General features: G+C 51.8%; 1 protein-coding gene across 10 annotated transcripts in view; it reads right to left on the bottom strand.

Annotated features, from left to right (window-relative positions):
• Nucleotides 1–25,302, bottom strand: part of ARHGAP44 (Rho GTPase activating protein 44) — a 152,920-nt gene that overhangs the window by 15,455 nt on the left and 112,163 nt on the right. For 5 of the 10 annotated variants that reach the window (XM_084647137.1, XM_084647144.1, XM_084647145.1 and 2 more), the window contains 12 exons: nt 23,633–23,713; nt 21,911–21,979; nt 21,314–21,395; nt 17,692–17,819; nt 14,471–14,582; nt 12,096–12,177; nt 9,538–9,618; nt 7,198–7,311; nt 4,667–4,758; nt 3,553–3,733; nt 1,643–1,660; nt 338–559 (listed from right to left, as the gene is read on the bottom strand). In XM_084647137.1, the coding sequence (XP_084503263.1) occupies nt 338–559; nt 1,643–1,660; nt 3,553–3,733; nt 4,667–4,758; nt 7,198–7,311; nt 9,538–9,618; nt 12,096–12,177; nt 14,471–14,582; nt 17,692–17,819; nt 21,314–21,395; nt 21,911–21,979; nt 23,633–23,713 (1,262 nt within the window). The remainder of the gene's footprint in view (nt 1–337; nt 560–1,642; nt 1,661–3,552; nt 3,734–4,666; nt 4,759–7,197; nt 7,312–9,537; nt 9,619–12,095; nt 12,178–14,470; nt 14,583–17,691; nt 17,820–21,313; nt 21,396–21,910; nt 21,980–23,632; nt 23,714–25,302) is intronic. The other 5 variants (XM_084647139.1, XM_084647140.1, XM_084647141.1 and 2 more) reach the window with 5 other exon arrangements.

Raw genomic sequence — 25,302 nt, 5'->3', positions numbered from 1 at the left:
GTGCATGAACTGCGAGCGCAGAATCTCCATCAGATTTGCAGCGTGGATAAGGGAGGATTTGCCCTGAGCATCCAGTCTCTGCTTTTGAAAAAACGTCTGTCTTTCCAGCCAGCCTGGAAATGGCATTTTCCAGCAGCACTTCCGCCGAGGCTGCTCAGGGATTTTCCTGGCTGCTGGGTGGTCACCGTTTGGGATTATTTTGTGCCTGGATTCACACACACCAGAAAGCAGAAGCGTGAAATCAAAAGGGCACATGCAGGTGAGCAGGAGCTAGGCGTGTTTACAAAGGCCACATAAAGCAGCAGCGGCAGCTGCAGTCGCTGCCGCCTGGACTTACCTTGTCCGTTCGGCTCCTGGCTGGAAGCCGAAGCTAGTTGGAGTAGGGGAGGGAGTAGCTGAAATATCAAGAGATTGCTCAGGAATTGGTGACTGAGGAGTAGCAGCGAGATCGGAAGGCGGCGCGGGGGGCTGCATGGCAGGCGGGGTGGAGGACGCTTTTCGAACAATGGTGGTGCCTCTGCGGGCCACCCAAGATGTGTCCATCACCCTGACGCCCATGCTGAGTGGGGGAACACAAAGACACTCCCTTACCATCTCGGAAGTAAGGTTCAGAGCAAAGAAATAAAGCACAGATTGCAGCAAGAGGGGAGAAAAAACATTTCACTACATCCAGTTTGGTAAAGCTTATTCAGATCCTGGCAGCCTTCCTTCCAGAGAGCACCAGTGCAGCCCAACGGCTCCTCGTGAAACACTGGGACACAAGACTGGTGCAGGACCCTCAGTGGAGGATTGGCCTAACCTGTTTCGGAAGAGATCCAGTTCTGGCCCTTTAAAAAATTCTCTTATACTGGGGAACCCCACTGCTCTTCAGTGGAATTCAACTTGCAGGGCAGCAGGGGTTGTAGAGGGTCAGAACTGTCCTGGAAGAACTGTGTAGGTAGGTTCCAAACATGCCTTCGTTGTCAGTGGCATTGCCCGGAGGCTCCATTGGTCAGGATCAAAGTTAGGGCTTGGCTATTGGCTCAGGCCCCCTCCCAACCCTGCAGAGAGCAATAGTGTCACCAGAAGAGAGATTGCTACCAAAGTAACAACTTGCCCGAGATCTTGTTGGTTTTGCTCAGAAGCTGCTGCGGCCCATCACAACCTTTGGGAAGGTGAGGACGGCTGTGCAAGCAGCCCTGTTGTAGTGTGTGGCAAAAGTTTTCACTACAAAGGTGGCAGTGGGAAATGGCTGCCCTGCTGTGAGGTCTTTCCAAACAGCCACAAACTTGAGTGGGCCATTAGAAGCCAAAATGAATAGGAGAGTATTCCGGGTAGTGACGCTGTTGTATTCCTCCCAGCTGGAGAAGCTTCCTGTTGAATCACTCCAAAAGAGGACGTGAGCCCTTATTTTTTCCCAAAGTTATGAAAGTGCAATGGACTTTTAAGGCAATTGCACTAATCGGACCAAATTGGGCATGGGCTTACACCCCATGAAACCGATCCACCGGGGGAGAAACCAGCTCAGAATTTGCCTCCTGACATCACTAAATGTTGAAAAACCAGTTTTGGCTTCCTCACTGCCTACTGGAACAGCTCTGGCTTGGTGTTCAGAACACAGGTGGCCTGAAAAGGGTCCAGTGGCTACTAGAGGATACCGTACCTTTGGATTTTCCTAAGGCTGCATGGACAGAAACATACAAGTATTAGTGTAAAAGAAAACTAAGGCTAAAAGCTTCCATTGGGTATAGCAACTGTTGTTTGGACAGGAGTTTAGAGGGCCACGGTAACACTGTAAGGAGGACAGGTCTTTGAATCCTGGTTACGGCAGGAGGAGGACAAGCAGATTGTTCAATGGAAAAGGAGGCGTTGGAAGAAACTTCAGAGGATTCTGCAAACACAAGACGGTTTTGCTCAGTGGATGGGAACTTTTGGTAAGTGCAAAATGTGTGGGAGGGAGACGGGGCTGTGTGCAAGTGGGGAGGGAGGGAGAGAAGTTGTTCTTTAAGATGTTTCAGGTTTGATTTTTGTCTCTGGTGGGTGAGACCCTGCACACCGGGGGGCTTGGAAAGTTGAGATTCAGGGATCCCCGACTGCCTGCGGTGGTGGAGAATCCTGACTCGTAGGCTGCTGTCATCCAGGCAGGCAGCAGCCTGCCTCTCCAGTATGGCTGCTGCTAACTCACAACTCCAACGGGCAGCACCTTGTGCACATTCACCCGCCTCCATCCCGCTCCTTGAGGGCTCTGGGCCATATTCCCAATCTGATTCAGCATGCGTGCCCTTTCTGCTCCAATTCCACCCACTCTCCTGGGCTTGCGCTGCACCATGTGCACAGGGAAATGCAAATGCTGCCCAGAGATTTGCAGAGGGACCGGGGTGCATGCCAACGGAGCTGGCCAATTCAGCTGTCACACAGCTGGGCTGTTTTCCTCACCAGATACACTAAAGCTGGGATGGTGGCTTGCTAGTGGTTAGACCGAGAGATTCGGGGGAGGAGTCGGGACTCCTGGGATCTCTTCCCAGCTCTGTCGCTGACTTGACATGGCCCAACTGACTTCATGTCATTCATCCTTCTGTAAGGGGGGGAGGGGGAGTAAAACACTTGCCCATCCTCACTGGGAAACGTACAAATTAATTAATTGTTAGGAAGTGCTTAGGTATGATCAAGTGCAAAGAATCCCCATCATGGAACATTCACACTGCGGTAGCCCCTGGAGACCTACCAGGGCAGGTCCATTTACAGACCCATAGCTTCGGGGGGGCTGGCCTGGACATTTACTTAGTATTCACTGTTCCCTCACCCCCCAAGGGCACTGCCCAACTCCTTCCCAAACCTGAACCTGCAGTGACTTCCTCAGGCCAGACATGTGGTCTCAGTGACATGGGTACGGCCTGCGGCGGGCTAGGGATGGACTCTGTGTTTCTCTAGGGTTTGCGCATCAGTGCATAGGAACTCTTAACAACTAGCAAGGCAGGACAATGGCTTCCTTAAAAGGCTCTGCTGAGCAGGCTGGGGATCCCTGGTCTTGGCTGAGCTAGACCCAAACGCCTGGCTTGCGCCTCTCACACCCCAGTGATGAAAACTCATCCTAACAATTCATGGCAGGCCCGCTTCCCACTGAACACCCTCTGCTCCCACTCCGGCGCCTCCAAGCCAGCTCCTTGCAGGACGAGGGCTCGGGAGCACTGCCCACTTAGTGGGCTCTCCAGAGACTCCTGCCCCAACCCTTCATCTCTGGGTGGAGCTTGTCTCTCCAACGTGACTTCCCTCAGGCTGGGGGTGGGGGTGTAGGTGGGGGAGGGGAAATGGCTCTGCTCCCATCTAAAATGGCCCAAAGGCAGCTGATCGGACAGGGTGGAGGGGTCAGGAGCAGGGGAGGGTGGGAGTGACAAGGCAGCGAGGCATCCGAGCTCACCAGTGCGGAGGCTACAGGATACGGTGCCCATGGCCCCCCTGTCCCAAGCAGATCTCCCAGCCAAGGCTATGTCAGGCGCGGCCTCTTCTGGCTCATACAACTGTAACAGACTTACACCAAAACCAAACCCTGGCAACGAAGCGAAGAGGCCCTACCCATCCTTTTTGTAAAACTCCAGCATCATGTTGTCCGTGGCCACGCTGAGGGGGCGCCGGGCCTGGTCGTGCTGCTTGCGGTCGGAGTGGTCCATGTCAGGGGAGGGCATGGAGCTGTAGTTGGCGTTGTGGTTGACGTGCATGGGGCTGCCGTAGTTCCCGGTCACGTTGAATTCAATGTCTGGTCGGGGAAGCAAGAGGGTACAGTGTTGTTCGGGGGCATCTCCTCGCGGCCAGACTAGGCAGAGGGCTCTGGGCAGTGAGGGGTTATCGCTGTTATTTCTAGTCTGAGTCGTGCCTAGGAGCACGCCCGTGGGCCAGGACCCATTGTGCCAGGCTCTGTACAGACACAGAACCCTTCCCACTGCCAGCAGCACCAGGGAGCCTGCTGATGGGGTGGGAGGAGTGACTGGGAACACGGACGAGCCTTGTGGGCAGCCAGCCGCTGACTCCATGAGGGACAGGGACTATAAGCCATCAGGTAAGGAGCTAGAGGGGAGAGATGGCTGGAGTGGGCCGGAGGAGCAGTGAGGGTCTCTCTCTAGCTCCACAGACGTGTCTCACTGGGGGCTGGGCTGGAGTGAAGCCACCTTGCGCTCCATCCTGGATTCTGTCCGAGGTAACTTGGCCTTCCGGGGCCATGGAGCACAGGGGGCTTGTGGGGCCAAGCAGGAAGAACCCCCTCCTAAGCCACCAGAGCTGTGGAGTCGGAGGGCAGAGCTGGGGCAGGTGCAGGCCTGGCGGCCCCACAGCCCAAATCACAGAGCAGGTCGGGCGCAGTGACAACGCACAGCTCTCTCTACAAGGCCCCAGCCCTACCCCGGGGCGAGAGAGGGCCATCTGCAGGGCCCGCCCCACCCAGCTTCCGGCCCCTCTGCCCAGCAGTGCCAGTGGCCGCAGCAGGTTTTCTGGTGTCAGTGCCTGGTCACCAGGAAGTGGATGGAGACCGTCCAGGCCTTTTCCCATTCACTGGCCTCCAAGCCGGTTTGTGGAATGGATGCTTGTGTCCCCCATCCCCCATGGCTCAGCGCTGGCGGGCCGGCTCCATTATGTTCCCTCCCCACGCCAATACCTGGGCAAGCACACAGCGCCTGGCGGGAGACGCACGGCCTACCTCCGGGGAAGAACCAGTCGGCGTGCTGGATGAGGGGCTCGATAATCCCCACGATCTGCAGAGACACCGTCGTCATCATCTCCGTGATGTTTCTGCAACACACGGGGGGCGGCAGCAGCAGCTCAGCACCGGTGATGGCTGGGGCTCACAGACGTGATGGTTGAAAGCGCTGGCCGAAGCCAACACGTGCCACGTCTGACGTGGTCCCCCTGCTCTTCCAACGTGGCTCTGCTAGTGCCTGGCAATTCCCTTGCTAGTCCAGTGGGACCCTCCAGCCAGCCTGGTATTACAGACCTGCGCCCTCCCACAGCTCTGCCGATGCTCCTCAGTTCTTCCCTGCAGCTTCCTCCCGCCCCCTCAGCTTTTCCAGTTCTCAGCAGGTCTGCAAATGCCTGGAGGGGCAGCCCCAGGAGTGCACTAACCCATTGCCTCCCCTCCCTCGTCTCGCTACCCTCCCTTTACCTTGCTAATCTAAAGCGCTTCTCTCAGGCACTAGATGCTTTTAAATGAACACATCACATCTGATGTTGCTTTCTAACGAGTGTGACATTTCTGGGATGGATCCTCAGCTGCCGTAGATCAGCAGAGCTCCACTGTACTGCTGCTACTCTCAGCTGAGAACCTGGCCCATCATTTCCACTAGTTTCCTACATTTTTACCAACATGACACTTTGACCCACGGGGTAATTCTATGCAGCAGGACATTAGCCACAGCGTAGGGACATCGCCGTCACGGCAAGAACAGTGGTCAGCTTATGGATCATGTTATTAAAGGAGCCTGAACCCAACTGTGCATTCGTTTATGGCGTCACTTCCTTTTCCTCTGGGCACCATTAGCTCCAAAGCTGCAGGGCCATGCTCCAGGAGCAACTGAGCATGCAGCAAGCAGGGATACGGGCTCACGTGGTTCTACTGCAATCAGGGCATCTCCAAGAACAGATTGCACAGCGGCTTCCCCAGCCTGCTGCCCTTGGAAGCATGGACTGTAATTAAGCCTCCAGTTTCTTGATTTAACCATAAAGAAGGATTTAGGCCAACACAAAAGAAGGGATGGTTGGATGCTTGCCTGACTCCATGTCTTCTGGGCTGCTGCTGCGTATTAGCCTTCCACTGACCTCTGATGTCAAGAGGCCATGGCCTGTTCGCCAGCTCTGCTGCTGCCTTTTACCCAGATGTGCCTGCCAGGTTTGGCAACTGCGCAGCCGCTGTGCTCCAGTGGGGAGCCACAACTGCATTCTGGGGATCTGAGTGTGCCCCGCTTGCTCTGTTTAGCGGCACAGCAGCTGCTTTCTACCCTGGGTGCACCCCACCACTCTCACCGCACCCCAGAAAGGCATGCTGGGAAATGCTCCCAATAGCACCCAGACAGCTGGTCGCTTCCACTTCCAGGCTGGAAAGAGGCCCTTCAGAACTGATACAGAGCCCTGGCCTACTCTTAAAATGTGGATCGACCTAGCTACACTGCACAGGGCTGCGAAAAGGTCACACTGTGAGTGCCATAGTTAAGCTGACTTAACCCAAGGTGCAGACGTGGTTCGGTCGACAGAAGAATTTTAACTACACTGATGGAAAAAGCCTTTTTGTCCACGTAGGAAGCAGCTACACTCTGGCGCTGGGGTGCCCGTCTGCAGACATGCCCGATGTCAGACAGTAAATAGGGTAACACCAGGCATAGCAGCCAGGTAGCCAATGGTTAGAAAATTAACCCAGCCCTGCGACAAGTTGAGGCCCTAACACAGCCATTATGACGATGTTCTCACATGTCTAGCACCTTCCACCTCAGAGGAGCCAGGAGAACTTTCAGGGATCGATTTACACAGGACCCGTGATTCTGCTCCTCCCAATTCTCTCCTTTCACCTCCCTACTTCTGCCTCCGTCTATGCTACCCCCGACACATGGGGCAGTCTGATTGTCCTCACAGGCCCAGAACCCCCTCTTCTCCTCGCCCCTGGAAACCCACCTCTTCATCCAACCCACTCTTCCTTCCTTCTCAGATTAAACTCTCCCCCTTCCCCCTCCCTCTGCTGGAACAGCCACTTGTGCCTCACGTTAGCGTGCCTTGCCGTTAGACTGTCAAGCTCTATGGGGCAGGGGATGTGCTTTCACCTATGGTCCTAGCTAAGTTTAGGGAAAGGATTTTAAAAAAAACCACACCATACTGAAGTGGCCTGATTTCCAGAAGTGCTGAGCGCCCACAGCTCCCACTGACTTCAGCAGGAATTGTGGATGCTCAGCTAAGGAGCCAATGGGGCTGAAGGAGAACAGCAACAGAAGCAGCAACCACCCGTTCACCCGTCTCACCCACCCCTGGGAGCTGCTCTATCCTGCTTTCCCCAGGACTTGTGTGACAACCGCCATCTCAGCCAGCACGCCGGGGAGTGAACTGGGGACCTCCAGAGCTAAAAGCCTGAGCTGCTACAGCTTGAGCAAAAATGTCAAGGGTCCCTAGCAGGGGCTGTAACAGACACATATCCCCTGTGGATTGGGCACCGAGGGGACCCTGTTACATGCACCGGTGGACTCCACTTACCCTTCTGTTTGAGGCCAGAGGAGGTTGGGGCCCAGCACTATTGCCACGTTGCTTGGTGTCATTTTGTTAGCATCCTGGTATTCTGTTAGCTTTGCTAGGAATTTGATCAGATACCTGGCAGAGGCGATCAAGAGGCAGAGGGTGAGGCTGGAGTGTCACCTGGGCCTGTGGGGTGCAGCGCATGTTCCCCACAACTGCCTTCCTCTGCACCCGACATTCACAGCAAAACCATGCACCGAATGCAGGTTATTCCCTGAGTCGAGGTGCCTCGGCCTCTCTCTTTCGAGGTAGCTTCCAGGTCAATACTTCAGTGAGTGCCGCAAACCACCATGAAATCAACATCCTTGCACTGCCAACCATTCAGCGTCCTTCCTCTGAGAGGCTCGAAGTGGCTCGCAAACATGCAGGAAGCCTCACAATCCCATTGTGATTTGTCCCAGGTCATCCCGTGAGTCTGGGGCAGAGCTGGGGAGAGAATCCAGGGTCCCAGCTCTCAGCCTCCCTCTCTAACCACCACCAGTTCCCTTCTGTAAGGCTAGGAAATAGGCTTTGTGGCTAGCTAAAAAGCCTGATTAATTTTCATTGCTAAGAACATAAAGGTTGACGATCAGATCATGCCCGGGGTCTCAGCACTTGGTAACAAACGAAATCCAGCAGGAAATCCTATCCTATTCAGGGGCTAACGGTTAAATCCTAGCAGCTGATATACCCGCCCTGGAAGTGCCCTTTTCCCAAAGCCTGGGCAACCGGCACCGTGCAGCGTGCCCCAAAGGCTGGCAGATTCAGAGGATGGTGGCTCACAGGGGGGAAAGCAAATTTCTGTGTCGAGAGCATGGACATCTCTACAGTCAACAGTCACCTTGTCCTGATCTAGGGGGAACTGCCCAACAACTGCCTGGAGTTCCAGTTTACAGGGTTTTCCTCATTAATCACTGTATCTCCTAGTGTAAAGTAAGGCAGGGATTTTCAAAGGGGCCTAAGGGAGTTAGGTGCCCAAATCCTATTGAAATACAATTGGAGTTGGGTGCCACACTCCCTGGAAAATCCCCAGTGAAATATCTTACAACACGGGAGAGAAGGTACCTTTTTCACTTTGTGGCAGGTGTCCCCAGTCTCAATGCCCCTGTGACCTGTGAAGGGTTGCTTGGGCCTGCGGCCCTGATCTGGGACTCCCCCCCACCCCATCCCCTGTGCTGCTAGCTCTATGGGTACTAGGAGAGGAGGGCTCAACCCATATTAAAAGGCAAGTGGCCCAAAGTGCAGGGTCTACGGCCAGCGCAGGAGAGCAGGGTGAAGAAGCCCTGGCATGATCCTGGGCAGACTGAGAAATTGGTCTCCACTGCCCATCCCCCTTCTCCCACAGGCCAGGAAAGGCGAGAGGGCACAGGTGGGAGCTAGCCCCCGCACTCCCACGGCGATCTGCCTGCCGTCCTCCCACGGAAAGTCAGTTTGGTGCTTTTCCACCATGATTAAGTTCAGTTCACAAGCAGGCTGGATGAGGGGGCGAGGGGGCCCTACGATCCTCCCCCGCCACAGACCTTCGTGCTCATTACTGGGATGTGGCGGGACATGAGCCCTGGGCCCGCTCTGGGAGCATTCAGGCTCTGACCTAAGTGGCTAACTTTACTTGAGCCCCACTCCCAACAAGGTGCAGCTCCCCCTCTCTCAGCATCTGAAAGTGCAGGGACCAGAACAGATCCCCTGGGGACCAGACAGGCTCCCTGCTTATTGCAGCAGTGCTCGCTAGGGGACATGCTGAAAGCCCCAACTTCAAGGGGAGCTGAGAGCTCAACTGCCTGCACGGTGGGGCCTGTATTGCTAAGCATGCAGAGATCCCACTGACATTAGTGGGCATTAGGCAGGCGCCTGAGGAGGGAAAAGCTCCCACCCTCCCGCTAAGGCCTTGTTTACACAAGAAAATGGCACCAGTTTAACTGAAGTTGGTTTTTAGACCAATTAGTTACCACAGTGCAAACGGTGGTGTGGGCAACAGCCGCCAGCTTGGCCTACACCCCGGGGAGTGCGCTCGTGACCTCCAGAGCTAAAAGCACAAGCTGCTACAGGCTGCGCTACAGCTCCCTTCCTGGGGCTGTAATGGACTCATATCCTCTGAGGACTGGGCACAGCGGGGGGACCCAGAACACCGGCTTGCCAGTGGGCATGGGATGCTCTTAACAACTGACTTAAGTTAAACCAAAATAAGGCTGGTTCAAACCACACTGTGAGAGTCTCCACACAGCCTTTGGCACCAGTTTAATAAAACTGGTTTAAAAATTACACCTGAAGTGAAATCACTGGCTACTCTGCATGTAGACCCAGCCCTCTGCCCCATACGCTCACCTGATGTTGTTGTAGTTGGCCTTGGGCAGTTTTTCGCAGGCATTCCAAAGGGCCTGCAGCCTCTTGTCTTGGTCCTGGATGCTAGGAAGGAAGTGTAGTTTGGGATTAGTTGGTCAGTTCGCCACACGGCTGGGCCACTCGCTTCGCTGAGTGCTCAGCTGTTGAGAAGAGATGAGGCCCCAGATCCAAACGCCCAGAGAACTGGGACGCATCTGAAATCTGAACCGGGATCCTGAGTTTGCAAACGGCTCTTGCCATTTAACAGTCAGAGCCAGCTCCTCCAGATTTGAACGCTCCCAGCCTGGGGGCATCCAGTGCAGAGAGCGAGTGCGAATGTTGGTGCCTGAGCCCAGCCTTGCTTTTATTATTTATTTCGGGTGCTTAGAGAGAAACTTCAGGCCTGCATGGTACCATCAGAGACTGAGAGTGTAGCTGGAAGGCCTCTAGCCCACCAACTCAGCCAGAGCCCTGCCCTCCTCAGGAGGGAATGCATGATTACAGTGGCTGCCTGGTCAGATGCCCAAGACTAGTGCATTTCTGCATTTGCTGCGAATACAGAGATGCCGCTTTCAGATGTTGAAGGAGAGAGCAGTCCAAAAATGAATGCAAGGTCCTGACTGTCCACCACAGTTCAGCCCTGTCTCTGAAGGAGGTACCGAGTTTGTGAGAACGTTTGCTGAGTGCGAGTGAGTCCTTCAGAGGGGCAATGGTGCTACCATGGATGACCAGAGCCCTGGCTCTGAACTGATCCGATCCAAGCTGGGGGAGGCTAGGTTTTCCCAGTGGCTCAGGTACCAGTACCCCCTCCACAAAGGGAACGAATCCCTTTGCACTTTGCTCCAGGGCCCAGAGAGTTTCTATGACAAGGGCAATCTGCTTTCAGTTCAAGACCCTACTTCCCATCCCCTACACAAAACACAGAGGCCGGCTGCAAGGCAATCCCCAAGACAGTACTGCAGAGGCTGTGTACAGACGGGGACTGAAGTGGATGGAAGGAAACAGTATAGAAATATCTCTGTTGATCTGGGCCTGATTTATCCTTAATCTATCTCTGATCCATGCACACGTCACCCCAATTATGTGGACACGTCACGGGGAGGGTCTAGCTAGCTACCTCTGGGCTTGTCCACATGGCAAGTTACTGTGTGGCAAGGCAGGGGGTCCCGTGAGGATGCAGCGAGAGTGCAGTGCGAAGCCTGGAGGACAGCCTGATGTACTGCACTTTCGAGTAGCAGCAAGCAGAAGGTTGCCATGTAGATAAGCGCTTGGGTGCTTATCCGGTCACCATTACTGAACTGAGCGCCTCATAAACTTTGATGTATTCTCCTCTGAGCCCCACTCTGAGGCAGAGCAGTGCTGTCATCTCCATCTCATAGATGTGGAACTGAACACATAGAGGCTAAGTGACTAGCCCAAGGTCATACAGGAAATCGGTGGCAGAGCAGGGGATACCAGAGTTCAGATCCAGCCTCAGGCTGTCACCTGGCCACTAGACCATCCTTCCTCTGGAAGTTTCACATCCCTTAGTCACACTGGTACCAGCTCCACAGCCATGGAGACCTCACCTGTATTTTCACATCCATCCCCTTGCAGAGCTAGATTACCATCAGCCCCACTACACAGGATTCAGAGGGAGTCCATATAAGCCTCTAAAGAAAAACTCTTCACGACCCAAAAATTCCACGACTTTACGGCCTGACATCTTGCCCTTTCAGAGCTAGACATGCACGCTGCCTCTCCCAGCAGGAATCTCACCTTCCGAATGGGCTAAAGCACCTGTTTCTAGCGCTGCAGGGACTCTGAATGCCAAGCTCTAAAGCTCTGACACTTTAAACTGCTCCAGGACTCCAGCTTGCCCGTCCTCGTCCTTGAGCGGGGGCAATTTTGGGAAAAGTTCCACATTTGGGGGCCAAAGGTGAAAACATCAGGAGTGATTTGAAGCTGCTGAGGCATCTGGGATGTGAGAGGAAGCCCAGGGCTGCTTTAGCTAGAGGCAGATTTCTGGGAGAAGCTACACAGCTCTGCAGACCGATCTACACGGGGTATGAACTGCAGTGAGCTCGAACACGTAGCGCTCTAACTGAACGCCGCAGACCCTGCTGGTGCCTACTTTGTGCTGACGTCATCCTGTTTCAAACAGGACTCTATTAATGCACGCTAGGTACCTTTCAGTTTGCACCAGGAGGGTCTACACGGGACGGCTAGAGTGCTACAGGTTTGAGTGCTCTGCAATTTGCTCTCCTGTAGACGGGCCTGTGACACTGCCGGGCGCAGCACACTGACGTTTTGCCCTGGGCTTCAGATTGTCTTGAGCAGTCTCTGGATGAACCCTGGCGAGCCGGATTGGCAGGGGCAGAGAACAGGTGAGAGGTCGAAGGTACATGACACAGTCATTCAGCAGGCGGCTCTGCAATTCCCAGCGTGGAAGATGCCTCTCCATAGGGGCTGTATGTAGAACGCATTTCAGCCCCGCTTACTCCAGCACTTTTGATTGCTCATTGTGGGTGGTGAGGAAGAAGATGAGGCCAAGGACAAAGGAAAGTGCGTTTGGGACTCACTTGGAAGCTTGAATCCATTCGTCATAGAGCTCAAAGGTCATGAGAGGCTCTGGAAGCTCTCGGAGATAGGACTTCAGCGCCCCTAGGAGACAGAAGGGAACACTGGCCAGTCAGTACCAAAGTAGGACGCTTTCCTGGGTTGAAGGATAAGAATCTTGGCTGGTCTCTGGGCATGGGACTTTAGCCCTTTCAGTGAAGCGCAAAGGCCAGGCTGTATGTTCTGCCCAGCAGCCTCATTACTGTGATTTCAATCAAAGCCAAGAAAACCAATTAACATCCTAATAATCTTGTCAAACATTCACCATTTCTGTTGTTCTCGCTCTGCCCCGTGACATTGGACTGAGCAACATCCCTGGCTTCAATGGGAGCAAGATCAGACCCGCATTTCATTGAGGAACAAATCCTGCAAAGCACTGAGGGACTGCCCTGCAACTGCCATTACTGCTGCCTAGGGTGCTCAGAACCTCCCAAGATCAGGTCTGGAAAGAGAAGGGAAACCACCTTGGATCAAGAAAGGAACATCATCTTAACGCTGTGGAAGCGTACGACTGTCACAACACTCCACGGTATCTCACCATACGGACCTATGGCATTTTCAAAAGCGGCAAATGGGATGTGAGCGCCCAGGTCTCCTTAAAATTGATGGGAATTTGGAGTCCAAATCATCCAGGTGTCTTTGAAAAACTTGGCCTCAAAGCCCACCAGGGACGCAAATACAAAAAGTTTTATCCAAACCAAATCAATATTTAGCAAGCCAGTAAGGAGGGGGCCTCATTCAAAAACCCTCTTGTTCACCGACAGAATTGGTAACATCCAGGTTGGAAACTCAGTTACAAAAGAATAAAAAACTATCTAATTATCGATCCACCCATCCCACACTCGTCACCATGTTTTCGGAGCGTCTCATGGTTATTACAATTGTATTTGAGTTGCTTTAGCTTGACCGGTAACTTGACTAAATAGAATAAGCACAGTGTGTGTACTAGCATTTAGATTTATTTTTTTAAATGTAACATTTACTGGCAAATCTGTTCATCACAATAAATCAGGGAAAGTCTGAACCTGGGGATTCATCAACGATTCTGACCAAAACTATTTTTTCGTCCTCAACTGCAATGAACAGGACCGTAGACAAGCACAGAAAATAGAGACCGCTAGAATAGTTTGACGAATGTCTCCAAGGGAAACTGAAGATTTAGAAGCACTGACATTAGTAGGTATAATTTATATATGTATTTAGTGTTTAAGGAGAGGACAAATTTTATTTCCAAACTGGCATCAAACAAATCCACAATTTTTCCTATTCCTCCTTAATGCCCAATATGGTTACATTTATACTTCTCAATTTGTTTTTCATACATTTGTTATATTTTTGAAGTGAAGAGATAATGAACCAAAGTTTATTCCTGCATTGTTGTAAATTGGATGTAACTCCAGAATAGTTATTCCAGAATTTACAGTAGCATAAGAGCACAATTTGGTCCATTCATTCAGTTAAAGCATAACACAATTGTTTTACACTACCTATGTCTAGAGTTAAATCAGTACTTGATGTTAACAGATTGATAAGGCTCCTCAACGATTCTAATTTTCTCCTCAAGCTTAGAATTGAACAGGGCAATAGAGTTCAGACTCTTTGTTAATAACTTTCCTCTAGTGAACAGGTCACTCAAAAAACTATATAACGAAACACCAAAAGACTCTTCCCTAGCAGACTGAGTTTTAACCCTTATGGGAGGCCCCTACAGAAGGGCCCTGTCTCTTTACTTGTTGCCCAGAAATGACAGCAGCAGATCACAAATGCATAGTTGCATGGGACAGTAATACAGCTTGGAGGAAAATGGGTTTTCCATTTCAGGGGTCGTTCTCCCATTTCAAAATTTTTTCCATTCTGAAATGGGAGAACCCCCTCTCCCCCAAATTTCCAAATTTTCCTATGAAACAAAATTCTGGAAAAAAAATTGTTTCAGCTCAAAAAGTTTCATTTTGATTAAATTGAAACTGTTTGCTCCAATTTCGGCTTTTTAACCATCATTTTTTTAAAAAACGGAAACAAAAAGTCATTTCAAAATGGCCAATCAAAAAGCTGCATCCTGACTGCGTCAGAAAGCTCCACTCTGCTTTTTTACTAAACAAAATGCCATCAGAAGCGACATGTTTCCACAAACACATGTTGCTTTCAATGAGTCCGCACTTTCGGATGGAGAAATGATTCCGCTGGAAAACCTCCCACCGAGTTCAGGCAATAGGACTTCCCACTGCACAGGCTGAGTCCAGTACAGCGTGCGCATTGCTTGGAGATCCTCCACTGGAAGAGGATCATCTAGAGTAGCACATAATCTTGTTACCAAAGCCTAGGTGGCAATGCCCTTTACCTGCAATGGCATGGGGGTCTGCTGAATACTCCTGCACGTCCACCACGCAGCAGTCAAGAGCCGCCTTGAGCTTCTTTAACTTGGATGCAGAAGGAGCCACCCTGAAGAGACCCTTCGGGCAAAGGAGACAGGAGAGACGTCAGCCCCAGCAGGAAACTCCTAAAATCATGGCAGCAGCAGAACACAGCGCCCCAAGGGCACAGGCCCCAGAGTGACCCGGGTGCCAGCTTGATACCCAGCCTAGGGATCATGTTCTGACCTAGCGATGTCACGTTGGATGCGGTTTAGTAGGAAATCACTGATGTAGGAAGCGTGGGAATCCCTGTAACTCACCTGACTTACACACAGAACAAAAGTGGGGTTTAGGGTCAGATCCTCAGCTGCTGTAAATCAGTATCTATGGAGCAATTCCAGCTGGGGGCCTGGCTCATGGGGCCTAGAAACTACGGAATTGGGAAGATTAGACATGGTGCGAGGAGTGTCTTTGTGGAACATCCCTTTGATACTCCATACATCTGTGCTCTGGGCCACTTCAAGTCACACCTGATCCCTTTGCCGACACAAACAAGCTTGTACTCCTGGTAGCCCCAGCAAGGCAATGTATCAGCTGCCATCTTGGCCAACCAGGGATCTCCAGCGCTAAAGTCTGTACATCAAGAGCCATGGTCTCTAGCTGACAGCTGTAAGACTCGCATTCCCCCTGGATCAGGCTAAGATGGGGACCCGTTACACACACTGACCAGTGGTTACGCTGACAGCTACTGGGGAGCGAGGGGGTGTCTGTTCTGACCCCAGCGTGACCAGCAGCGGCATCAGCGTCTTTGTTAATGGTGATGGTGCCAAAGGCAGGGGGTCCCGAACTGTGGTATGCGCACCACTGGGCATATGCGAGACATCTCTGGGCGGTACACGGGAGAAATTGTGTAATGGTGGATTTTACTTAGTTACCTTATTTATTGCATTTTCATAATAGGCAACTCAGACAAAGCTTTAGAACTCCATCGGAATTTGTTATATACAATATGGTAGTTAATTTACTTCAAGATGTACCAATGAGAACACAGAGACACAGGCGTACAGAGCCCTCATCTCCAGTCACCGTACAGAGTGAGTTCAATTGCCCAGCAACTGCCCAGTCTAACTGAGCTCATAACTTAGTCAGGGTTGGGGGTTTTTCGGTTGCATACATTGCACTATAACTATATCCGTGCATAACACTGAAATATGAGCAGATGGCTAAAGACAGGTAGTGTTAACAGGAACACACAAAGTATCAGTGATGAGAAGAGCAGGGGTATGCGACCAACTAGTAGATCTGGAAAGGGGGTACACAATAAGAAAAGTTTGGGAACTTCTGATCTATATGGATGGATGAACTGCTCAAGAGAAAGGATGAAGCAACCCAAAGTTTTTCTCCCAAATCAAACTACCCTGGAGATTACAAACAGATTTGTCAATTCTTTTTTAAGTTTGTTTTTCAATTTTTCAGGGCTGGTCTTCACGTACATTGAAGACGCTTTAGCGAAAGACGCTCCTGTGCCGACAGGAGAGCTTCTCCCATCAGCATGGTTAATTCACCTCCCTGAGAGGCAGTAGCTATGTTGACCGGAGAAGCTCTCCTGCTGAAATAGCGCTGTCTACACAGGTTGGTGTGTCACTCAGGGGTGTGTATTTTTCACACTCCTGAGCGACGCAGTTATACTGATATAGGGCTGTAGTGTAGACCTGGCCCCAGTTGCACTTCTCAATCCTGGCAAGGCCTGGAAGCACCAAAACACAGAGCAAAGCTGCTTCTTTGAATCTTTTTTTTTTTCCAGCTAATGATCAGGTGCGTGCAGTCTCAGGAGATTCCCAGCTCAACTTTCTAGATCAAAGGGTCTGAGTATTTCCAACAAGGTCTGAAGAAACATCTGGGCTCTTCGTTGCTTCTTTGAACCTGCAGGGGGTTGTCCATCATTCGTTATTTCCTAGTCTCTGCGTAATGAAGAGGGACGGTTATCTCCATATTTATAAGCTCTGTCTCTACCATGTGAATGCAATAAAAAGGACTGCAACAGTTCCATGTGCACATGAGTCCTGCAGAACATGCTCCAATCCCTGCTGTGTCTAAATCATCTTTCCTGATTTTCTACTCTCATTTCAAGGTAAGGAAAAAGAAAATGTTACTTTGCCTATGTGGTTCTGAACTGGAACATGCTTTCTTCAGGCAAGGAATTACTTAGGTCTCAAAGCCACTGATAAATACTGAGACCAACTGCCCTAGGAATCACGCAGGACTGTGCTAACAGAGTGAGCTGGTCTAAGGGAGACAGGTCAAAGAAAAGCAACAGACTCCAAACACAAACCAGGAGTTAGACGTGGTAGCAGCTCTGTTCAGTCAGCCAGCTGCTCTCCTTATGCTACTGGATGCGGCTTCACGGAGCAGCATGGTGCTCCCTTACCTCCCCCTGCCATATGAAAGGGTGTTTCTCTGGGTGGCAGGCTTCCAAGCAAATGAAACTTCACACAGAGCAGGCTGGGCTCACCCCTGGTGTAGATCAGGAGTGACGCCATTGAATTCGGTGGACTTGAAGTGATCCGAGAGGAGAATTGGGTCCAAATAAATGTAAACTACACCACATTACCACTTGCACTCCCTGTGCTCCTTACACCGCTCTAAACGGTGCCTCTGAATTTGGACCAGAGGCCTCCATGGCAACTGCACCTCTTTATAACATGACCGAATTTGGCCCGTCTTAGGAAGCATGGTCTATTTTAGTAGCAGCCTTGCTCTGTACCAAAGGGACACAGTGGGGGACCCAGGACCCAATTCTGCCAGCGTATCTCCAGGGACCTCAGTGGGGCTGCTCCCAATTTACACCAGGTGCATCCAAGACCAGTCAAGCCAGAATCTGGTTTCCAAGGAGGCTCATTCACAGATTGAGAAGAGGCTGCAGTGTTTGCTCTCCCAGCTGAACCAAAGGCTGGGCACAAGAACTGAAGGAGGGGGTTTGCCTCAAGATTTCCAGGGCCTGCCCCAAGATTTTGCAATGGGAGGGTTTGGAAATACCAGACAGTCTAGGGAGGTGTTTCAATGGGGGAATAAAGGAGGGGGCTTTTCAGAGGGTCAGAGGTTTTAAGGGCAGCAGGGATCTTTATGACCGTTGTGCTCAGAGCGGAGAAAAGCCGGAGAGTATCTGTGTCTGGAATGAAGCCGCCCAGCTCGGGGGCTCCCGACTCACCTCCTCCTGCATTCCGCACTCCAGCAGCATGGTGACACAGGCCTCGATGGGGAAGGCGATCTCCCGCCCGCTGACGGCCAGGTGCTCCTCCAGGGGCTTCCCGAAGGAGGGCTTCTCGATCCAGGCTTCTGTGACACGGATCCGCAGAGCGGGCAGGAGGGAGAGGAACCCGTGCTGGGTTAGGGGAGCGCATTCACCCGCTGGGGAAGCTGCGCGGGTTCCCAGCCCCCCACCATCTCCTGTGGCAGCCACATCTCTGCCAGTTAGGGAGCTCCCTTGGCAGTGAGGTTTCAGGGCTGTGCATCCCCACGTCCCACGTTTCTGTGTGTCTGTGTGTGTGCACGCGTGCAGGGGACTAATGCACGTCCGGGACGCATCTATATTCAGGTCTAGGTGAGCCAGGGCGTGCGATCCCCCCAGTGTCCCCCCCTTGTATTGCTTCTTCAATGCCCCATGCTGATGCTTGACCCTCCCCCAGCACTGCTGGGGCCAGCCATTGTGGGGTTAGCAATGGAACCCCGGGCTAGCCCTGCTCTTGGGCGCCAAGCAGGCTGCTCCTGAGCCCTGGCTGGCTGAAGGCGCGACAGCATGGATCTGAACGCTGAGCCCCCATGTGGCCAGCAGGCCAGACCACACCCAGCCTCACCCCCCTGATGCCTGCCTGAAAGCCTCCCTAATTAGAATAGAATATCACGGTTGGAAGGGACCTCATGAGGTCATCTAGTCCAACCCCCTGCTCAAAGCAGGACCAACCCCCAATTTTTGCCCCAGATCCCTAAATGGCCCCCCTCAAGGATTGAACTCACAACCCTGGGTTTAGCAGGCCAATGCTCAAACCACTAAGCTATCCCTCAACACTGCTATTGCTCTGGACAGCATGGGGTCTATGGACTGGCAGGGAGCGCCGAGAGGAGCCGCACATGCAACAGCAGGTATGCATTGTGCATGGCGTCCCGTGTCGTCCCCCCTCCCCCTCCCCCCCACAGCTCCCTTAATGCCCCTCAATCTTGTCCCGGAGCATCCCCAGCCAATCTAGTCCTGGGCCTCCCTCGGCTGACCAGGGTCTGCCAATCGTGCTACGTGGTGGAGTGTGAGACCTGTCACACTCAATTCACTAGTGACCTGAGTTATTACTTCGACTCGAGTCTCCAGAGGCAGGAGGGCAAAATGCATCCACTCACTGCATGGCTAAACTTCAAACTGGGCTTCTACTGGCATAAACGCTGCCAGGGCTCCCGGGGTGGAAAATCCCCAGGGGACAAGATTACCATGGTGCATTGTGGTTGCAATGTATCTTAATCCAAAGATGAGGGGTGGATCTTTAAGGGCCAGTGCAGCCCTCTGAGGAGCAGCTCTGACTGGGACGGGGGCCCACTTGCTATTCTAACTCTTAGCTTTTGTGTATTCAATATACCAGGGGAGGCCAAACTGTGGCTTGCAGAGCCCTCCATGACTCCCCATTCTCCACCCACCAGACTGGGAGGAGGAGCTTGGGATTTCTGCCCTGCAGCGGAATGGTGGGGATCGGGGCTCCTGCCTAGAGGGTGGGGATCCTAGGGGCATCAGCCCCGCGGGAGATGCCTGCCAGGGCTCAGGGATTCAGCCCCGCTCTTACTGAAGCCCCATGTCATGGCAAGTGCCTCCCACAGGGCTGAAGCCCCTAGCCCCACCACACTACTGCAGGGCAGAAGCCCTGAGCCTTGGCATGTGCATCCGGCTCTTGAACTTCTGAAGATTATCGTATGTGGCTTGGAGGGTCAGTAAGTTTGGCCACCCCTGCAATATACTTAGAGGGGGTGGCAGGAGTAATTTACAGGCAGCAGTTCCCAAAAGGGGAAATAAAGCTGCAGCTGCATGGGGTTGCTCCTGGGAACAAGAGCACCACTCGAGCTGTTTGCATGACTGCTAGCGGGCATTGGTCTGATAGCTACAGGACCGTTGCTTTAAAAGGGGGGGAAACAACACTGCTTTAAAAGGTGGCAGGTTCTCAGTGCCCAGGAGATCTTGTAGAGTGGAATTGCGAAGTCCTGAGTATGCAGCCTGCAGCCATAAACAGATCAGCCCACAGCTGCTTAGGACTGAGCATTCCAGGGTTTGTTTTCTTTAGCAGAGAGAGAAAGAGACAGACACTTTCCTGTATCTGTATTTCTGGGCAGGCTGAGGAATTCCTTTCCATTGTTAAGGGGGGCAGTTAGAAGCAATCCCAGCCTGGCTGATCAGCCAGTCCCAAGGGCCCTCTGAATTCTCTCCTACTTAATGTCCGGAAGCATGAGCGCGAGAGTGCACGAGCACGTGTGTACACACACGCGTGCAGGGCAAAACGTATGCTCACAAGGCTGTGTGCATGTACAGCTGTGGACGTGTGTGTGTGAGTGTGTGTGTGTGCAAGAGGCTTTGCGTGCATGTGTTGGAGGGTGCATAACTGTGGATGGATGGATGCATCTGTGTCACTCAGTTTCCGCACTGGGGAATGGGGAGGGAAGAAATCCACCTCCTTTCGGGGAGGTCAGGAGTCTGCATGGCCTGTGCACATGACACAAGGGAAAGGTTATTTCCCCCAAGGAAATCCAACAGCAAGAGACTCCCCTCTTTAAATTCTAATAAGTGCTGCAAACTGGGCCATGTGTTAACTGAAAGAATGAGGGGAAAGCCTAGTTGGGTGGCCCAGTTAGACTAGGTTTCCTTCTGCTCCCCATGCCCTAGAGCCTGAGTTCCCCTTCATTCTGGCTCCGTTTGATCTCAAGCCCATGGAGCTGATGGACAGCCAGACCAGACACAGTTGGCAGTGGGAGGAGGAGAGGACTGGCATGGGTGCAACCTGCCTGAATGAGCCAGGACTCAGAAGAGTTTACAAGCAGGAGAGAACCTGATGGGCCCAGGGTTAGAGAAGAGATGAGCTCAGTGGAGGGAGGTGCAATTGGCAATGGCCGGTAAGCGTGTGGAGGAGAAGATCTGGGTTTCAGTGGGGGCAATCGATCCCATGTGGGGGTGGGGAGGAGAGGTGAGTCACTGTTCTGTGGGCGAGGGACAGCAGAGTTGCTGAAAAGCCATTGTAAGATGAGTGGATTGAAGGCGGGACAGTGCACAGGTCAGAGTCGCTGCTGGAGAGGGGGCTGTAGTGGCTGCAGGGCACTGATTGTGTTTGCTGGGGCCGGGGGAATGACTTGGAGGCAAGTCCTCCTTTTCTTTTTGCGAATACAGACTAACACGGCTGTTACTCTGAAACCTGTTGGAGAACTGATTGCGACAGTTTAAGGGAAAGCGACCCTGCTGAGGAGGGTTTTGTCCAGGAGTGGGGTGACTTGGGGAGATGATGGGGAATTTCCTCCCTAGTAAATCAGCGCTGAGCAGGGTGGGTAGAACTGCTTCTGACTTGGGGGGGGGGGGGCACACTCTGTGAGATAGCCTCACTACTGAGAGCCCCTGCTCCACCCTATCCAGAATTCTGCCTCTGGTGGTGAGCAAAAACTGATGATTCAAGGAAAGGGGACAGACAGCACCTATGGGTACAGTGCAATGCTGGACATGGGGGGCTCTCTCATCATGCCCTCTGCTAATCAGCTGGGGCCCCAAGCTCCAATCCATTTTAGCTTAGCATACCGTCAATTAAGAAAACACTTACCCTGCTGTGCTTTTATCTGAGGCAACACGTTCTGTAAAAGTGCTAATGACTTCCTATGGTATTCTGCTTGCACTTCTATTAACTGGGGAAAAGACAAGGGAAAGATAATGTTGACGTAAAAAGAAAACGGTACAGAGTTTAGGCATAGAAGTTTCTGGTTATCAGGGAATAAGGTACAGATTACCAAGGGGTGCGAAATTTGGTTTAGGAGCTGGTGGCGTAAGGAATACGTAATCTGCAATCTCCCCAATTGGGGGTAAAAGTTTAACCAGTCAAAGTGCAGACACTGAGATATGGGGGTATGTTGTCCATATAATGGCTATGTTCAGGTGTGGAGTATAACGAGCGGATACGACAATGGGGATGGATCTACCCTCATTTGCTGGGATTTAATGTTCAGTGAGTTTATGGTTCCAGTTCATACGGTCCAGTGGAAAAAGCCTCTCAGTCCCTTTCTCACTGCTGTAGGAACCATGGGGCACTTGGGTAGGGGTTGGAGGAGGGGTGTTAACAACCGGTCTCTCGCCCAGACACAGTGAGACGGCATGCACAAGGGAAGGACACAGACAGAAAAGCCCAATCCCCACTGGCACTTACAGTTTGGAAGTAGTTTGCATAGTCTATTTCTTTGGCCACGAAATTGTACATGTCAGCCGAGAGCTGGTCCTATGGAGAGCACAGAATTAGCAAGAAGTAAATCACACAAAATCAAACCACCCTGACCAGCAATTGCAATCATTTACAGGTGGATCAGGCTCGAAGGCTGGCACACAGGGTCAGAGATGCTTGCAGGACGGTGCTGCACGTTGCTGGGATTGCACCACCTTTGCAGGGCCACCTGGAAATGACACAGACCTTATGGTGCATTTGATCCTGGCTGCTGGGAACATGGACAGTGAAACACAGACTCGGGGGGAGGGAATATATATAGATCTGGCATTAGCAATCCTGCGTGGCTCAGCTTTCGTTACTAGTCCGAGTACAAGATGGGGAGGCAAACGCTGCAGGATTTGCAGAACAGAAATAAAACACCTCATTCAGAGCAAGAAACTTCCCCCCTTAGATCCATAAGGTGGATCTAGAATCCGATATTCTGCTCCACAGGGAATTCCATACACATCAAGAGAGCAGAATGTCGTGGGAACTCCACAGATGTTGGGAGAGCAGGATATCAGTGCCTAGATGGAACTGAAAGGGATAATTGTGCCTTGAATGGTGATGCATCCAAGATCTGAGATGCTGCAAAGTTTGGAGGTTTTCCCCTGCCTTTGGTTTCGGAAAGAATCTTGCTATATAAAAACAACCAACACACTGGGCCAAATTCAGACCCGATGTAAATGGGTATAACCCCACTGACTTCCATGGCTGGTTACACCCAGGTCGGAGTTTGACTCAGGAGTAGCAGACATGAGGACAATGAGGGACTTGCCCACCTAAAACCTTTTGAGATCTCTGGTGGCTTTTCCCGATTTCTCAACCACTGACGGTCAAAATATGCCACCTTAGCATACACATGGCAACTGCAGAGCCCTCAGTACCCACCACACCCCGATCTGACTCTGCTCCCTGTAAATCTACACAAAGGGCTATGCTACGTACTATTCTATCCTCAGCACCAATGGGGCAGTCACTATGTGTGTGTGGGCATGTTCCAACCCCAGACGTGGATGTACATGCATACATCTGCACGCAGAGCTGCCCACTGGGCGCACATAAAGGGATAAAAGCTTTGCAGGTTCTCTTTAGGTGCCCATTGCATTCAACAAGGGTCCCATGGGTACTTTGTAAGGGTACTGCCTGTGGAATTCCTGAAGCAGGTTTGTCCGGGAGGTTGTTCTCCACACAAGTGCCATAGAGGGGGTTCAGCAGTTTCATTGAGTAGGGAGGAAGGAAAGCAGAGTTAGATAGCACAGCAGGTTAGGGCCAGCACCCCGTTTTTGAACATCTGGGTTCAAATCCTGCTGGTGTCACAAGTGAAATGGTTGGGTCTTTGCTGGGTCTCTGTAAAATTAGCACAGCTGGCAGCTTCTGCTCACAAGAGACCCAGGACTATGGGAACATCCAGTGGGGTGCATGTGGTTGTTTGCAAATCTAGATTATGTGACACAGCTGCATTTGTCAGAAGCATGCACAGAAGCTACTGGATCTATTGGCTCCACATTTCCAGGGGTATATTCCTACCCCTGCCCCCCAATTTAATATTTCCCACCCCCATCCCTCCAACCCCCGCTCCCCCAAAGTCCAGTGGTAAACAGAACATGTGAGCCCAGGGAATGGAGACCCCCACCAAGGAGCTAAATGCTACCATCAGAAATATACCTTCAACAGCTCAGCATCTGAGCCTCTCCAATTGGCAATCTTAGGATGGTCAGTGATGCCCTGTGTGTGGCCCTTGTTGGTCTTGTGGGAAGAGGAAGAAGAGCAATTTGGTTGTTTTATTGTCACATCATGAATTTTGTTAAACACGAATGGCAAACAGTTGAAGTGCAAACGTAAGAGAAAAGTGTGGGGGACACGCCCCTCTCGTTTCGCTGGGACAGGAAAGTGTGTTTTAAAAAAGGAGAAAATATCTGAAAGTTAACAAGGGGATATGGCAAAGGGGACTTTGGGCATATCTCTGTGTGTGTAAGTTCCGTTATCCTAAAGGAACGCATGAGGACAACAAAGGGGAATGGTCAGGACATGGGGAGATGGGTGCAGAGAGGGCATGGGAGGAGCAGCTGGAGTCAGAACCAGACATGGGGATGGAGAGTCAAGGCATGGAGACAAGAATGGAGATGGGCATGGAGGCAGAGACGGAGCCGATGACAGTGAAGGTCGAAAACGGGGTGGATGTGCAAGGAGAGGAGGTGGTGAAGGTGGAGATGGAAACAGCCTTTTTCTGAGAAAAACCCATTTGCTTCTCCCACCTGCAGAACAGTGGATCCTGGGCCTTGTATCAAACTGGGGGAAAACATGGGGAAACTTCCTTACCAAGGCTCACTAATTGTGGCGAATGAGTCAGTGCCCTGTAAAGAGTGAGGTTCTGAGGATCTGCTGGTGGTGGCAGAATGGGATAACTCTTCACCTCTGAAGATCTGGGTTCAAACCCTGCACTAACCATAGTTCACACATGGAGGTCTGGTTCTTTTTGGAAGGGCTCAGGGGGAATTGTCTCACTCGAGCCCCTGCCTGTCCACATTATGAAGCCACTGCACAAAATGCAATAATTCAGCACAAGTGCCAGTCTCTGTTCATGAGAGACCTTGGCGCAGGTGTATTTGCAGAGGTCCAGGATAGCAGGGGGAGGGAGGGCTGCAGTGCACTAGCAGAGCTGTGAGGGAGACTCTGGACTGGAATAGCAGAGGGGGGTGCAGGTCAGGATTCATGTGGGTGGGTGGAAAGTTTTAACAGCCCCTGCCCAGACTATGCCAGGCAAGGACCAGTGGCATGATTCGCTCCCACTTATTTGTGCTATATTTACTTACAGGTTTTAAAAAAGCAAGACATTTCATGAGGTTTTATTGCCCCCATCTCAAGAATGGCAGTCACCACTAACCCTTTCCTGGATCCTACCCCCCTGCCATGTCAGGACAGTCAACAGGAGGCTATTGCCTTGTGATTTAGCTGTAATGTATGGTTCTCCTTTTCACTACAAACACCCTTTGCCGTGTTATCATAGAATCATAGAATATCAGGGTTGGAAGGGACCCCAGAAGGTCATCTAGTCCAACCCCCTGCTCGAAGCAGGACCAATTCCCAGTTAAATCCCAGTTATGACTGATCCTGAATGGAGAAGGCCAGTTGACCTGGTTGATTTCAGATATTGTGGAGAATCCTTTTTTAAATAAGCTCTAGGATAGTTATGCCAGCAACAAACTAAAACAGCAGTATAAGTAAATGACATTTCTCCCCAACCTATACTCGTAATAAACATTTCCTGGATGGCTTTGCCTACGGACACTCATGGCTAAGTGGCAATGCGCCCTGCCTTCCAGCTTCAGGTCGGA

Source organism: Lepidochelys olivacea, assembly GCF_965140295.1.
Source record: "Lepidochelys olivacea isolate rLepOli2 genome assembly, chromosome: 14".
Classification (NCBI taxonomy): domain Eukaryota; kingdom Metazoa; phylum Chordata; order Testudines; family Cheloniidae; genus Lepidochelys; species Lepidochelys olivacea.
Note: the sequence above shows the minus strand (reverse complement) of the source record. Positions and strands in the feature narration are given on the sequence as shown.